This window comes from Bipolaris victoriae (assembly GCF_000527765.1).
Source record: "Bipolaris victoriae FI3 unplaced genomic scaffold scaffold_11, whole genome shotgun sequence".
In the NCBI taxonomy this organism is placed as follows: Eukaryota; Fungi; Ascomycota; class Dothideomycetes; order Pleosporales; family Pleosporaceae; genus Bipolaris; species Bipolaris victoriae.
Window position 1 is genome coordinate 51,819 of NW_014575381.1, and position 14,452 is coordinate 66,270.

General features: G+C 49.2%; 7 protein-coding genes across 7 annotated transcripts; 5 read left to right on the forward strand and 2 right to left on the reverse strand.

Annotated features, from left to right (window-relative positions):
• Positions 1–112: 112 nt before the first annotated feature.
• COCVIDRAFT_88977 (hypothetical protein) lies at positions 113–407 on the forward strand (the record flags this gene model as incomplete). Its single annotated transcript, XM_014704984.1, has 2 exons — positions 113–200; positions 274–407. 2 exons carry the CDS (start codon positions 113–115, stop codon positions 405–407), a joined length of 222 nt encoding a protein of 73 aa, XP_014560470.1.
• A 1,741-nt stretch (positions 408–2,148) lies between these two features.
• COCVIDRAFT_54195 (hypothetical protein) lies at positions 2,149–3,201 on the forward strand (the record flags this gene model as incomplete). The annotated part of the gene is made up of 1 exon (XM_014704985.1): positions 2,149–3,201. A coding segment is annotated over one exon (1,053 nt), but the record flags the coding sequence as incomplete, so codon positions are not given.
• Positions 3,202–4,924: 1,723 nt separating this feature from the next.
• Positions 4,925–5,347, forward strand: COCVIDRAFT_34405 (hypothetical protein; the record flags this gene model as incomplete). The annotated part of the gene is made up of 3 exons (XM_014704986.1): positions 4,925–5,002; positions 5,057–5,114; positions 5,229–5,347. 3 exons carry the CDS (start codon positions 4,925–4,927, stop codon positions 5,345–5,347), a joined length of 255 nt encoding a protein of 84 aa, XP_014560472.1.
• A 2,251-nt stretch (positions 5,348–7,598) lies between these two features.
• On the reverse strand, positions 7,599–8,701 carry COCVIDRAFT_12735 (hypothetical protein; the record flags this gene model as incomplete). Its single annotated transcript, XM_014704922.1, has 2 exons — positions 7,599–7,770; positions 7,953–8,701. The coding sequence occupies 2 exons, from the start codon at positions 8,699–8,701 to the stop codon at positions 7,599–7,601; spliced, it is 921 nt and encodes a 306-aa protein (XP_014560408.1).
• A 1,231-nt stretch (positions 8,702–9,932) lies between these two features.
• COCVIDRAFT_34407 (hypothetical protein) lies at positions 9,933–10,211 on the forward strand (the record flags this gene model as incomplete). Its single annotated transcript, XM_014704987.1, has 1 exon — positions 9,933–10,211. The coding sequence occupies one exon, from the start codon at positions 9,933–9,935 to the stop codon at positions 10,209–10,211; it is 279 nt and encodes a 92-aa protein (XP_014560473.1).
• A 2,178-nt stretch (positions 10,212–12,389) lies between these two features.
• On the reverse strand, positions 12,390–13,922 carry COCVIDRAFT_12736 (hypothetical protein; the record flags this gene model as incomplete). The annotated part of the gene is made up of 2 exons (XM_014704923.1): positions 12,390–12,819; positions 12,877–13,922. 2 exons carry the CDS (start codon positions 13,920–13,922, stop codon positions 12,390–12,392), a joined length of 1,476 nt encoding a protein of 491 aa, XP_014560409.1.
• A 203-nt stretch (positions 13,923–14,125) lies between these two features.
• On the forward strand, positions 14,126–14,284 carry COCVIDRAFT_89129 (hypothetical protein; the record flags this gene model as incomplete). The annotated part of the gene is made up of 1 exon (XM_014704988.1): positions 14,126–14,284. A coding segment is annotated over one exon (159 nt), but the record flags the coding sequence as incomplete, so codon positions are not given.
• Between the last annotated feature and the right edge of the window lie 168 nt (positions 14,285–14,452).

Here is a 14,452-nt window from a genome sequence, read left to right on the forward strand (position 1 = left end):
TACTGGAGCTTGCAACTTCACCGGAACACCAAACTCTCTCTACCCTGTCACTATCCAAACAACACTATTACCCGAAAACCTTGGAAAATCCCGAATCCCGAAAAATTCAATCATGAAGGCTGTTTCTGTTCTTGCTCTTCTCCTCACTCTGGGAGCGGCCTCGGCCAAGTACTGTCCCGGCTCGGGAATGCTGTGTCACTGTAAGTTTGTTCGTCGTTCTTTCCTCGCGTAGGAAAGTATGAAGTTTATGTATGTTTGCTAATTACAAGATAGATGAGGGAGATTATACCTGCCATAAGACTTGTATCCACTGCGATTGCGACCAGGAGGCGTGGGTTGATCACCAGAGACGCGCCTTGGTTTCGAGGGAGTGCAACTTCATCTTGAGTAGCAAACAAGACTGCTAGAAGTATAAGATTGATGCTGGGCGAAGCATGTTAAACGATTTTTTATTTTTTGCTTTGCAATGGTGCGTCATCTGTTAGCAATTGGCATGGAGTGAAACGCTTGTTTTGGGATAAACTTGTTTTTGGTCTTGTATACCCCTGTGCAAGACTGTGGTCTTGAAGAAGCGCCTCTTTAGTAATAAGAATACTGTTGTTTTCAGTTACCATATCTTTATCTGACCTCACCACACTTTTCTGGATGCTCTGCTATTGATTATATTTTCGTATTACAATTAGAACCCCTATATATCAGCGAGATCTATATGTAGGCTTGGGGCAAGGTTACTTGACGAAATGTGTTTTTCCATTGCACTATGGCTGTTCACTTTGACTACCGGAATTCCGCAATAGTTCGACAACCGGGAATAATGTATAAATTTTATACGGAGGTCTGACATTGTAACGTACGAATTGTTATGGAGATATCAAATTTGACAACGTAGATATGCAAATAGCAATGTAACGTCCGTCCCGTCTTAGCAAGACACAGTTTGGGGAGACAAACTGTAGGTACTTGGAAAATAAGCGACTCTAACATCTTCATTGCGGGAGATTTTTCTGCAGTTAACATCAATAATGTTGTTTGCCTGCTTCGGAACGGTCCTGTCCTATTTAACCTAAAAATCATGATCGCGTCGACGGGCTTCCGCCTAAATACGGAGAGCTTCTCTCAAGCGATAATACTAGTAGGCTCCTGTATTCTGCAACACCATCATGTAATCGTTCCTGGACATTTAAACTCATGCAGTAAACAACCTAACCTTCGTAATGTCCCTATGATATTAAGAACTAATTATTGGATTTATGACCCCTGGGAAGCGCAAATTAGGAAAGCAAAAACTCACGCTCTGTGGAAATCTAATCGTATAGCTTTTCATGCGGTTGTGCTAATGCTAGGATATCAAGGTCAAATCCAGGTAGATAGTCGGCTTGATTGGCCAGAGAAATATCACGTGAGGGAAAATCCTGCACAACTGTGTAACTCGATGACTGGAAGGGCTAAATCAGTGTAGAGGCATGAACCTTAAACAACTCCGCACTCATTTGCTTCATCATAATAGAGCGACGGTGATGCATGGCAAAGATCATAAAACTTCGCAAAAGGAACGTCACCAACTAGTAATCTGAAGGCCAGTGCTAGAGCCCCGCTGCAATGAATAATGAAGAGAGTTTTGAATCAGGTGAAGATCTGAAGATGCCTAATTCACGTTTTCCAGGTTTGATCCATTCCTGTAGTTTCTGCAACGTACAGGAACTCGATCCTAGTGTGGAACTCAAAAGAGAAGTCAATGATGACCTGTTTTCCGGAACCCTCATCAGGTATCGGGGCTCAAGGATACGAGATGGCGCGTTACAAGGCTGCGCGTTTTTCAAGGATGCTTTCGACTCGCTCCACTCTATCTTGGAGACCCATGAACACGAACAAGCCAGCGATTCGCCCCGCTTCCGGCCAGAGAATTGGATATATGAACTGTACTTCAGTGACTATACGGACCGTCTAGAAACGGCTAGAGGCACTTGGAAATGTGCGATGGGTGAATTGGCGGGAGATGTTCGACATCCGAAGCAAAAAGAAACTTATTATTTTGTCCTGGCTCATCAAGGTACAGGGTTAAAAGAGCATGTCCTAGGTTGAACGAAGTTTAACCATGGAACAGGCAACCCAGCAGCGGAGAGCATTCTGATTCGACCATTTCTGCACGATTTTAGACAGCAAGAATCAGCTTCGTGGGCAAGACAACGCCTTTACGAGTGCGAAATTAACCATCCGGATTGCGCATTGCCAACCTCCCTGTTTCTTCCCAGAAGGTTGTTGGAAATCAATACGTTCAGTGAAGAGAGCGGAATGTGCGTCCGCGTTCATTTGAAAACTTCCTCCGAACTCGATGCCGCCAGAACGAAATACGCGACTCTATCCTACTGTTGGGGAGGTCCACAAGAGTTCCAGTTGAATGGTGGCACAGAAGACACGTTAAAGCGTGGGGTATCAGCTTCAATTCTTCCCAAAACCATCCGTGACGCTATCCAAGTGACCTCGAATCTTGGGATTCGTTGGATTTGGATCGACAGTCTTTGTATTCACCAAGACAGCTCAGAGGATAAAGCGACCGAAGTTGCGCAAATGCACAAAATATATGCAGGTTCTTTCATTACATTCTCAGCTAGTAGGGCTAGCAGTTGCAATCAAGGGTTTCTTCATCAATGCTCTCTGCCTACTCCAGGAACAATCGGGTACAGATTACCCTTTGCTTCGCCATCTGGAAGACTAGGATCCGTAATACTCTCTAGCAGTCAGATGAAATCGCCGATTGATGAACGCGGCTGGACTTTCCAAGAGCATCTGCTTGCCCGTCGAGTTCTTCGATTTACCGATTTCGAACTCCACTGGTCTTGTGGGAGTATTTCGATGCATGAGAATGATACAATTCAAAGCTTACCATCATCACTCATTCGCCTCCTAGACAAGACGTACAAGATGTATAAGGGTATTCGTACCGAGAACCGAAGCTGCAGGAATTGGATGGACATTGTTGAGCATTATACTTATCGCGAGTTATCGGACGAGTGGGATAGACTTCCAGCAATATCTGGAATAGTCCAGGCTTGGGCTCAAACATCAAATGATCGCTATCTTGCAGGCCTCTGGGAATCACATCTTCCTTTAGGGCTACTGTGGTCCCATGAACAGCCATTTCGGCAAGACGAATTCCAAGCATATCGTGCACCTTCATGGTCATGGGCTTCTACCGTTGGATTTGTCAAGTGGCATACTTTTATGCACACCGAAATTGATCCTAGACTCGAACTCATATCATGCATAACCCAACCTGCTCATCCCCAGGCACCGTACGGCACTGTACGATCCGGATCATTAATCGTACGTGGTCTCGTACAACAGACCGTATCCGATAATAATCCAGAGTTTCCGGTATTAACAAATGAAGATAACGAATATCTTGATCTTGATCTGGCACACGTTGCCCTTGATTTCTGGGACGAGACACTTGCTTCCAAGGTCGATAGCAGCAGGATATTCAGTCTTCAGATATGCTGCTTCGACGAAAATACTGGCAAGGGGCCATCAGGACTTATCCTTACTACGAAAGACGGAAAGGAGTTTTCTAAGATTGGAATGTTTTTCTTTGAGCCACCGCGAAGAGACGATTTGGAGGAGCTTGATGATTTTGAGGCACTGCTTGATCTAGCAGAAAGGAGGAAGGTTGCTCAGAGATCTGCTTTCCGGGGTGGTGACCCACAAATGATCAAGATAATTTAAAGTTGGGTTGTCGTGATGGTCATTCATGATAACGGCAATCGTACTTCAGAACCGGTAGGATACATGCTCGACCCGCAATGCAACTTGTCAATCAAAACACTAGTAAAAGCCTGAAGCTGGTTAACTAAGCTCGTATACTATGCTAGAAGCTATTTTATTCAGTGAGTTTCGACAGCATCCCATTTGCAAGTGACAAAGTCCTCTATTCCGGCTCACCAGCGAGCAATATCTTTCTAGCTCTCATCGGCACGAAGATCGAATACTATAGGAAGCGTATATGACAGCAAAACAACTTGACCCGTTGGAACACCCATGCATAGCAGCCAATATTAGACACAAGGCACTCATTTACCCAGCTGTTTGGCATGAACTCATTTGATGTTTAATGAAATTAAAGGAAAATATCTTAAATAGTCTCCGCACTCAGAAAAGGAAGAATTTGGGACTTGGAATTAGCCGTGGAAATAATACTAGGACAAGCAGAATAGAGTGGTTAAATGTAGTACTGGTATGCCTTACCTTCTCCTTTTTCCATTCATCTCCTTGCAAAAAACCAAAATCATGACCAAAGTCTACCAAAAGTCTCTCAGTTGCAGTGAATCCATCATACTTCCATAAACCTTCATCTTTCTCAGAAAATACCGATTCCAACACCAGTTTGCAAAGGTCAGTTGCTGGACTTCCCGATGAACATCTTGCACATCTATTCGATCTCTTTGATTTCACGATCCAAGAGCAATGCCATGCACTTTGCAGTTCGTATACTTATTCCTCATAAAGCTACTACGATCGGATCGGCGAACCATGAGCGAGAACATTCTTCCCATCACGACCATGACAACAACGGAAGAAGGAAAAACACCCCGTTACGTACCATAACCAAGAGTTGCCAGAAAGCAAAGAGGGCCAGTTGCGTCACTCTTACGAAACATACCAAATTTGGTCCATATTTGGTGTTTGGTGGTGGGTCCCATTTCTCTTTGCTGAACAGCCTTACCCCACAATGACATCACAGCACCTCACCTCTGATCGCAATTCTACGTAACAACGCAGTTTGCACAAGACGAACCCCATATCCATATTAAAGCCTCAGAGTTCCCAATCTTCTTTCCAGCATCAGCAAACCCTCTTACAACTCTCTTCTCTAATACACACGTCTGTACACCTACATTCAACCCACGCACGTACCATCACCACCACCATGCCCCGCAACGGAGACGGATCCTCAGACAACGGACCCATTGAGGGCCAGAACATTGTCCACGGCAACTCTGGAGACGTAAGTGCTGTCTCCAATGAGTACTTCCGGAGTAAATATTGACAAAGACTGTAGGCCACCATGGACCACACTAAGAAGGTAGCTCCCATGCCTGAAGTCGAAAAGGGCGATGGTACGACCCCCTGTCCCCTCCCCACCGCCTCCATCCCGCTCATATGAGCCAATGGCAAACAAAACCTTAGACCCTTATCTTCCAAGACCGCACAACTGACACGACAACGAACAGGCATCGAAGGCATGAGCGCTTCGGGCGGAGGCGAGATGCCCAAGAAGGGCATCACAGGCCAGGGCAAAGCGGCTACAGACTCGAACAAGCCCCCGCCAGTCGACCAGGTCACCAAGTAAAAAAGGCACCAAAAGAATCCCTGTTAGTTACATACAGCGAAGAATGCAAGCCCCCTTCACCGCAACAAAGAGGCAAGCATCATCATGTAACAACATCGGTTCGGCGGTAGTGGTAGTAAAGTTACGTTGGGGATGAGTGGCCCACGGCCAGAAAGATCGGCTATACGGTGCGAAGCGGGTTTAGCTCACATGGGGCTCTCTCTTATCCCAGTCTAGCAGAGTTTTGGCTAGTAAGTAGTCAAGCGAGGGAGGAGGGGAGGGGACCACGGGAGACCTTTCAACACTGGGAAGTCCCGAGTAAAATCGGTGCTTTTAACAGTCTTGTGTTGGCATTCCATTTCACCTACGTTGGGGTGTATGCGAATGGGACTCTTTGGGGCATGAATTGTTTGGATGTAGCTCTACAAAAGGAGAAGCTGGTACTTTTCCTTGATGCAATTCAAACCAGTCAAATCTTCACATGCTTGAGAGCGGGATCTTCCAAATCCCCATTTCCCTTGTCTTCCCCCCGGGCCCCGTCCTTTTCTTCCCACTCTAATCCCTCTTTCTTTGTGGGGCTTTTCTTCCCTTTCTTGCTTCCGAGCACAAAGCGGTGTACGCAGCTGATGCGTGGCTACGCTTCTCTCATTGTCTCCCCCCCCCCCCCCATTTCTCCTCTTTTTCATGCACTCAATGCAAGTACACGCAAGTCCTGAATCTTGCAGTCAGAGTGTGTGAGAGGGGCCTGCATTTGCTTTTGCCTCGCTGGCTAAAGCTATGTAGAGCTAAACTAAACTAAACTGACTCTTCGATTGCTTTTTTTTGTCAAGAGTCCGGTGGAGATATCGGAGTTGAGCTGGGTCTTTGTGGCGCCAGAAAACGGTGTGATGTGTATGGTGGGGGTTAACTTCGTGTGGGTTGTGTGTGTGGTTATCAGGAAACTTTAGTAAGCGAACACCCCGACTCAAGTCCGTTTTTTTTTCTGGGCTGGGCTGGGCTGGGCTGGCTGGCTGGTTACCCGCTCCACACATAACGGACTTCGAGGGCGATTGGGGGGGGGAGGGTTGAACAAAGCAAAATAAAAAAACAAGCAAATCATGTTTAACACTTTGGCTCAGCTACCGCATTTCCCCCTCCCATTTACTGTAGTTGGGAATGTGTTACGGGCGCCAAGTTACGTACCTAGATAACCGGATAAGACGGTACAAGGTACACACTTTACACTCCCGCATAGCTGAAAAATTTCCATCCTAACACTTCCTTTTCTTTTTCCTAAAATGTACCGTTCCATCATGTTGCATGTCACCTTGTTATCGCGTTACAAGTTCAAAACCCCCTCCCCAATGCCCTCGGAAACCAGGGTAAGGAGGCATTGCGATCATCTCAGATTTCGGGTAGCACTCGCGCGGGACTTTCGGCGTAACCGGATGACGTGATCGCGATATCATTCGCGGAGCCCAGACCGACATTCTGATGTCTTGGGGGAGCGGGGCGGACAAAAACGGGCAAGTGTTGGTGTGTACTACTACATACTACTACTGCTGCTTGAGCTGGCAGAGGATGTGCAGGAAGTGGGCTGGAAGAAAGGGGAAACGTCGGCGTCGAGAGGTGCATGTGCAGGATACTACAGCGAGACGAGACGAGAGAGAGGCCGTCTTGGTCTGGGCCCTTGCAGGTCAGAGGCAAGAGGCGCGGAGATCGTCCATGTGGAGAGTCTTGGGCCAGCATTAGCGTATGCGGAATGAGGGACGAGTGTGGAGAAAGTCACGGTGGGTGACACATTAGACTGACACATCAGGGGGGGATGGAGTTTGGGTCGGCTGATAAGATGCGAGTAAAGCGAAGGCGAGACAAGGCAGGCAGGAGACAGTAAGACATCACAAGCAACCAGAAAAAGATCATCATGTTTGAACAGTAGACATTGGTAGAATTGGCTAGATAGAGGCACCAGCCCTTGGTGTGACTTGTCCGCCATTGTGAACCCATCGAGGAAGTGATATCCACGAAGGAAATACCAAAAAGTCTTTCAAAGAAACTGTTACTACAACCCAGTTACGCGCCACAAGCTACGGACCCCGTCCTACGCCATGTGAAACCATGCCCCAAATTTTGCCTTTCCAATACGGACCTTTCTATCCTTCCTATTTGTACACCATTACGCCGACCCGTTTGTATAGAGGTAGGAGATTTCATTAGTCGTGATCCACGGCAACCATCCGCCGACCCAGCTTGCCCGCTCGCGCTCTTGATGGGTCGCATGATAGCATCGATGCTAAAGTGATCCCGCTGCGAGGGCCTCGTCGCTAACCGAAGTTGCGCCAGAGGCACTCTGCAAGTCATGGAACTTTGCATCAAAGCCGTCAAGAAAGCCATAAGAGCTTGAGGTAGAGCTGTGGTCGAAGAGGGTTGACCCAAAGACATCGACTGAAGAAGAATCCACCATGCTAAAAGCGGGTTCCATTGGTGCGCTGGTGGTTGGGCTGCACTTTGGGAACTGGTCGAAGTCGAAGAAGTTTTCCATGACGACAGGCTTCTCATCGACTGGTGCGAAAGGTTGAATAGAGAAAGGTAGGTCCAGATCGTCCGAAGCGAGGCTGCCGAATTCGACTGACACTGCAGGTCGCACAATACCGCGGCAGAGTATTGTGTCGAGTCGAATTCGGGCGAGGCCTCGAAGCTTGACGGGGGAGTCTCGGGTTGGCAGGATGAGTCACGGGGTGAGTCCATCGAGTCCATGGATACGGGGCTGGGGAAGGATGTAGGGATCTGCGCGGGGCAGATGGTGCTGAACGAGTCGTGTGTTGTTGAGAGGTCGAAGGGGGTTGATGTTGGTGCTTCACCGGGGTACTTTGATCGGTAGTAGCGGAGCTCGGCCTCCATCTGGGCCATCTTGTCCTTGTAGGCCCTCATGTTGGCCTCGAGCTCGTCCTTTTCGTTTTGGAGGACCTCGTACTCTTGTCGCTTTCGCTCACGTGAGTTGTGTGCGGCGAGACGATTCCGCTTTACACGCTCGATGCGTCGCTGCTCCTTCTCGTCCTCGGTCTTTGCGCGCTTTCGGGGCGGCAGGCTGGTCTTTGGCTCAGGCAGGACCTGGCCCCATGACTTTCGCTTCTTGACTGGCTTTGAGGCGCTGCTCTCTGGGGCCGGTGTTGATGAGGGTTCTGATGACTTGGAGGCGGAGCGTTGTGGTGAGGGCGAGTGGTCGCAGTTCTCAATCATTTCCATCTTGATGGTTGTGGGCATCATGGTGTCTGATGCCTGTTGTTGTTGGTGTGATGATGTGGCTGATGGAGGTGGGGCGAGGGGTGTTGATGTGATGGTGGATGTGTTCATAGTGTGGGAAAAGAGAGAAGAGTCGAAGGTGTGCTCGGCCATTGCAGTAGTAGTAGTAGTGAGCGTGTGCGGGGACTTGTGGGCATAGTGGGTGGTTAAGACTAGGACCCAGGCTGTGCATCGAAAAGGACAGAGTGGCATGTCTGCCACCTTTTAATAGGCAGCTGCCAAGCACCCTGAGTGACCCCGGTACGCTAGACCGCTTTGGGAAGTGCGCTGGTACCGTAAGCCCGATGCACACCCCTACGCTAGGAACTCAGCCGCGGGCCGCGACTGGTTTCACCACCACCCTATCACCCTCCCCCCAAGTCCGTCAGGGGCCTGCGCTGCTGCTGCTGCCCTCGTCCTGCTCCACGACCTTACACCTCCAAGCCCTGGGCCACTCTTCGCATTCATGGGTCGCTGCCCCTCCGCCAATGCCGCCCTGCAGCGCCGCTGAGAGAGGCGGTATGCGTGTGTATGCACATGTACGGCCTCGCTGACCCAGCCCCCAGAGCAGTCGAGGCCGAGTACGAGCTCGATTTAGCTCTTACCGGCCCACCTGTGTGCTGTGTCACCCACTAGACGGCAGTGGCAACGCGAAACAGACCAAAGCTGGCCATGTCGTAAGAGATGCCGTCAGCAAAACCCAACTGGCCCTCCCTGCCACTCGGCCCTCGATCTTGGGGCCAGCCTTCGCAGTCACGCACCCACCTGCATTATCGCCCTTAATATCTGCGCATTTACTTGTACTGTGTAGATAACATGTGCGGTCCGTATAGATGAAGACCCTGGCTGCGTTTCTTCTCGAAGCATCTGTACCCCATATTTGCAATCTACTCGGCCGGTTCGCTAGCCAGTCCAACCACCAAGCCTCCTGTCCCCACACTGCTTCGCAATCTATCTCACCTTCCAAAGTGCGGCCTATTGCCGGAAGATTTGCGCTACCCTAGTACGGACCCTTTGCTTCTCCAAGTAGGTACGAGTAGCAGCATGCAATGCACCCCTCGTCCCTACTACTCTATCGCTGCAGGAGACTGAAGCTGTCACACGAGACCCGTTGCCATCGGACCCCTCTTGAAGCAAAACGTCCCCTTCTGCCGGAATCTGGGGGGCATGGTGGCTTCCTTGGTGCCTTTTGGCCCATGTGAGACGAGCGGCTCTCCGGCTCCGGTCAGGGCACCACCCACCAACCAGCAACCTTCCTAACTAATGTACCCTTGACATGTGCTGCTCATTCAACCGCCGGCACCGTCTCTGAATCCGAAATTGCTGCTGCACTCGCCGTGATCCCATGGTCCCGTCGCCACCACACATTCCACTGCTTGTGCTCAAATCCCATATATTGTCTATCGGAGGCGTGCACAGCCTTGGTCTTGGCGTCCTATGGGGCGTTTCTTGTCATGAACCGTCGCACTGTGCTCCACCGCTCGACTCGTCACCGTTTCAGGCACCGGAATTCGGACCTATCGCATCTTCAGAAATGGCGCTGCCTCGAGCCTACCCTTCGACATGGCTCCGACGATCGCCCCGAAATTATCCACATGATACCATCGATAAATGGACGAAATAAACCGTAACAACAGCAATAATTCTACCGCCTATTCTGTGCCGCCGTCTATCTAATCATCGTATCGGAAAAAAAAACCATCACACAATAATGATGACTGACCTGATCGCCAATGATTACTGCCGAATCCTAACGCTAATAATAAGCACTCGATACTGCCGATGTCCTGATGTGTGGATGCAAATAGAATTTCCCGTGTTGAATCAACAAAGTCTACAGGATTGCTGCTGCCTACCCAGCCAATACCTCAACAAGCCAGCTCTCCGAGATGTCTCTGTGCGGAATTTTCCACTGTTGAGCCATCCAGCCGTAAATGCGCTCTTGTCATGAAAGCGTCAGCATTCCACACATGCAACCACTGACCAACATCCCAAGAACAATCAGCCCCCTTTGTCCCCCTCGCCTAACAAAGCGCTCAACGCACCAGAACCACACACAAACGACGATCCATCGGCACTCCTCCTTGAAACGGAGGATCTCTTACAGGTATCGCGAGAACCCCAACAGCAAACAGTTCTGTCGTAGATCCAAAAGTTTAAACCCTTTCACCCTAGTCACTTGCTCCAAGCCCAGTTAACCCCGGACTGGTGTGAGATTACTGCGGACCCCACTTCCTTGTCCTTGCTTAGACCATGCGTTCCTACCTTTGTTAATGCAAAACAGTGCACGAGAAAGAAAGAGCGGTATAGTAACGTCTTGCTAGCGTGAGCATGGCTGTCGCGTTACTTACTTTTATGCTGTAGTCAGACATTTTTCTATGCAGCGATACAGTCGTAAACTTTGGCCAACATCAATAAAGTTTTTTTCTTTTCTTTCTCCTTTGCAAAGACATAATTGTTTTCGCAACCGGCGGGAAAAAAATATCACGCGACTGTGAGTACACAATGTAAATTTGCCACTTGCGGAGATCCTCCGTTGAACATACATCTTTTCAAACTTTTCTTGCTTACGGTAACGTCACAAAATGAAGATAACAAAGAAAGAGCGGAGACGATATTTCCGTAGTAGTGAGATCATTCACCCGCTGATTACACAATAAGAATAAGCGGTCCACATTGCTCACGCAATACGCTTTCCGCACTCCGTTCTTTTTCCGTCTACATTTTCCAGCCCACATTATGCACACGCGGTCCACATTCTTAATCCTTCCTACCCCTTGCTATGTAGCTTCCCATACGTATAATCTGCACTCCTGTCAGCTCTCCGGGCAAAATGCGCCACTGCCTTGGGATATCTGAAAAACCAAGTGTGATTTGCACAGTTTGATTTTTCGGCTTATATCAAGATATATTTATATACGTGGTAGTAAAAGAGAGAATCAACATAACATTTACCAGCGCACATATCAATAGGTTTACTGAGTGTTATTCTTGTGTGATATTCTCGATTGCACTCATCAGCAAAAAAAAGCGAACTGCAATGCACGAAGAAGTCATATCCTCTTTCTTGCTTCCAATAATACGCTGTTAAACAAAATAACACCAATGAAGCCCTCATGTTCACGAAGTGCAAACATAATCCACGCCAAGCTGACACTATCTAACTTCATCGCTCCAGATAAAACTACACCCCGTTTCCAACTGATGATCAAGCTCATTAATAGTGTTGGAAATTAGATAATAGAGATGTACAATGAAGCTCGTTTTCTTTCCAATATATATCGGAGCAAAGATTACACATCTTTCAACATGTCATAATCAATTAAACATCTTGAAGTGAAAGATCTCAAAAACACATTCCCCTAACTCCCTTTTTTTTCACGGGACTCGGTAGCAAGATCAACAGTATCTCACAAACCAGAGCAGCAGCAGCAATTTTACTCTAGATAACCCAGTGCCATACTGTATGCATGTTCTAAGGAATATCCGGAACCTCGAAACACCAGAATCGCCATATCGGACATCTCCAAGCGCAACATAATCACACAACTCGACAACAAGGTCAACCGCCATTATTATTCTCTTGTGAATGCACATAGTATTCCCCACACTTACGAATAACTATAGTAGTTTACGTAGCCCAAGGTGCCACATTTGGTATATTCCACTCCCCGAATTCACGCCTTCAATGAGAGACGCCCCGAAAAGATAAAGAATCTGTTTAAAAGAAGAAGAAAAAAAAGATCCACAGCGCAACACAACTTCCCCTCAATCAATGCTTTTTCAAAGCGGCCCGCGTTCCCTAAACCGGGACGCCTACAAACCCAATCTTTGGTTTCACCCTTGCACCATCCGTACTCTCGCCACCCCATTGACTCCGCCACTCCTGCTCTTCACGCTTGATTTGCGAGAAAGCTTCGAGTTCCTCGGGCTTCATGTGCTTTTCATCTTCGGCATCTAGCTTGGGCAGGCCGTTGATGCCGACGTCGATGAAGTCGCCGTCGGGACCTGGGATGCCGAGGCCAGCAAAGGGAGGCTGCTGGAAGACGGTGTCGACGACGAGGTATTTTCTGCGGACAAGAGGGGGCACGTCGGTGTCTTCGGGGGCGACTTCTTCCCAACGTGCGTGGGTTGGTTGTGTGACCTTTGGGTAGCACATGAGGTTGGTGTGTGGATCGTAGATTCCTGAGAGGTTTGCTTTGCGGAGCTTGGAGAGGCTCGAGTTGAATCGACTAGATCTCGTTAGCTTTAGGGTCGTGGAATGGTGAACGTAGAAATCATTTGCTTACCTAGCTGCTGAGCCGTGCTCGAATTGCCAGTTGGCGGATGTGATGTTGACCTTTCGCTTTCCAGGCGCAGGCTTTCCGTTCGCTGTTGGCACACTGGGCACGCCGGTGTGGTAAACACTACTGGCACCGTGCCAGGCAACGTACTGGTTCTTGTTGTATGGCTCGCCTGGAGGTGGTAGTCGGTCATTGGGGTCCGCAAGCTCGCCCTCGACTGCGCCATTCTCTCTCGCTGCCGTGACGTAGTAGTCGTCAATGATCCTCTTGCCACCAATAATGATGCGCGCGCCGAATTCTCTGAAGACGGAGCGCGCAGTGACAACACCAATAGCACGACCCTTGTATGAGTGGGGAATAATCTCGCGGTCAATGAGATCCCTCTTCTCAGTGTCGTCTATGATGATCTTGTGGAGTTTCATGTGCTTGGTGAAGAACAGATAACTGTCCCTGAAACCACAGCATCGAGCGGGCTCGGTCGACAACATGTACTGCCTCTCTCCTCTGCCTCTAATAGTGAAGATGCGCACTCGATAGTCCCGTCCACCCATGAGATTGCCTAGTTTGTCGACCTTCTTCTCGCCCTCTTCGTCTTCAGGTAGATCGACCTCGTCGTTGACAACATCCATCATGGTTCCCTCCTTGTCGATGGGGACGCGGGTCGTATGCGACTGCCCTCCCTTTGGCGGTCGTCCTCGACCTCCTCCAGACGGCCGTCCACGCTTACGCTTAATAGGCGTACCGCCTTCGGAGTTGTCTGGCTCTCCGGCATTCCAGTCCGGCGGCCTGTTCTTAGGAGGTCGACCAAGTCGCTTCTTACGCGGGAAAGGCTGGATGACTGCAGGCGATGGTGAACGTTCAGAAGGCGCGGCTTCCTCGTCGCTTGCTTGTGCTACCGATGCGGCCTCCTCCTCTTCCTCTTCCTCCTTGGGGGTCTCGGCGCGCGACTCTGGGGGATCTATCATATCTTCATCGCTATCTTGCTGCGGTGTTGCGCTGCGAACGGGCGTGCTGCGACGCGCTGCAGCTCGAGAAGGGCGTCCGCGCGCCATTGTGTCGCAACTGTACTGTTTGTGTGGCGCTATGCAGACTATAGTTGTGGAGCCGAATTAAGTGCGACTCGGATGATGATGGCGGCTATGACATCGAGTGGAGGGCGATTGCGCTGCTCGGTGGTTGAGCACTGTAGTGCTGTGGACCGCGACGTGAAGGAGCTAGACAGGGATCATATGCACAGTCCGCGCGCGTCACGTGCCTATCTAGTCTTCCATATCGAGTAGTCAGGATGGATCTCCTTCCAAGTGCTCTTACTGCCGACTCACAATTACTTGCCATTTTCACTATTCCAAAACAACACCTTATTGTTGCGGTAATCGTGAACCGCTCCCCGGTGAGCATTGGATTTCATCAATGATCATCACAACTTCCTGTTTAAAGCCGTACAAGATGGTCTGTTGGTAACAGGCTAATTGATTTTCTTGTCGGCAAGCATACTAATAGAACTTGCGATTCAAGCATACAAGGGAGCCTGATAATTCGCTGTTGGAGTTGATCTGGAAATCATGACCCAGGCTCACATACA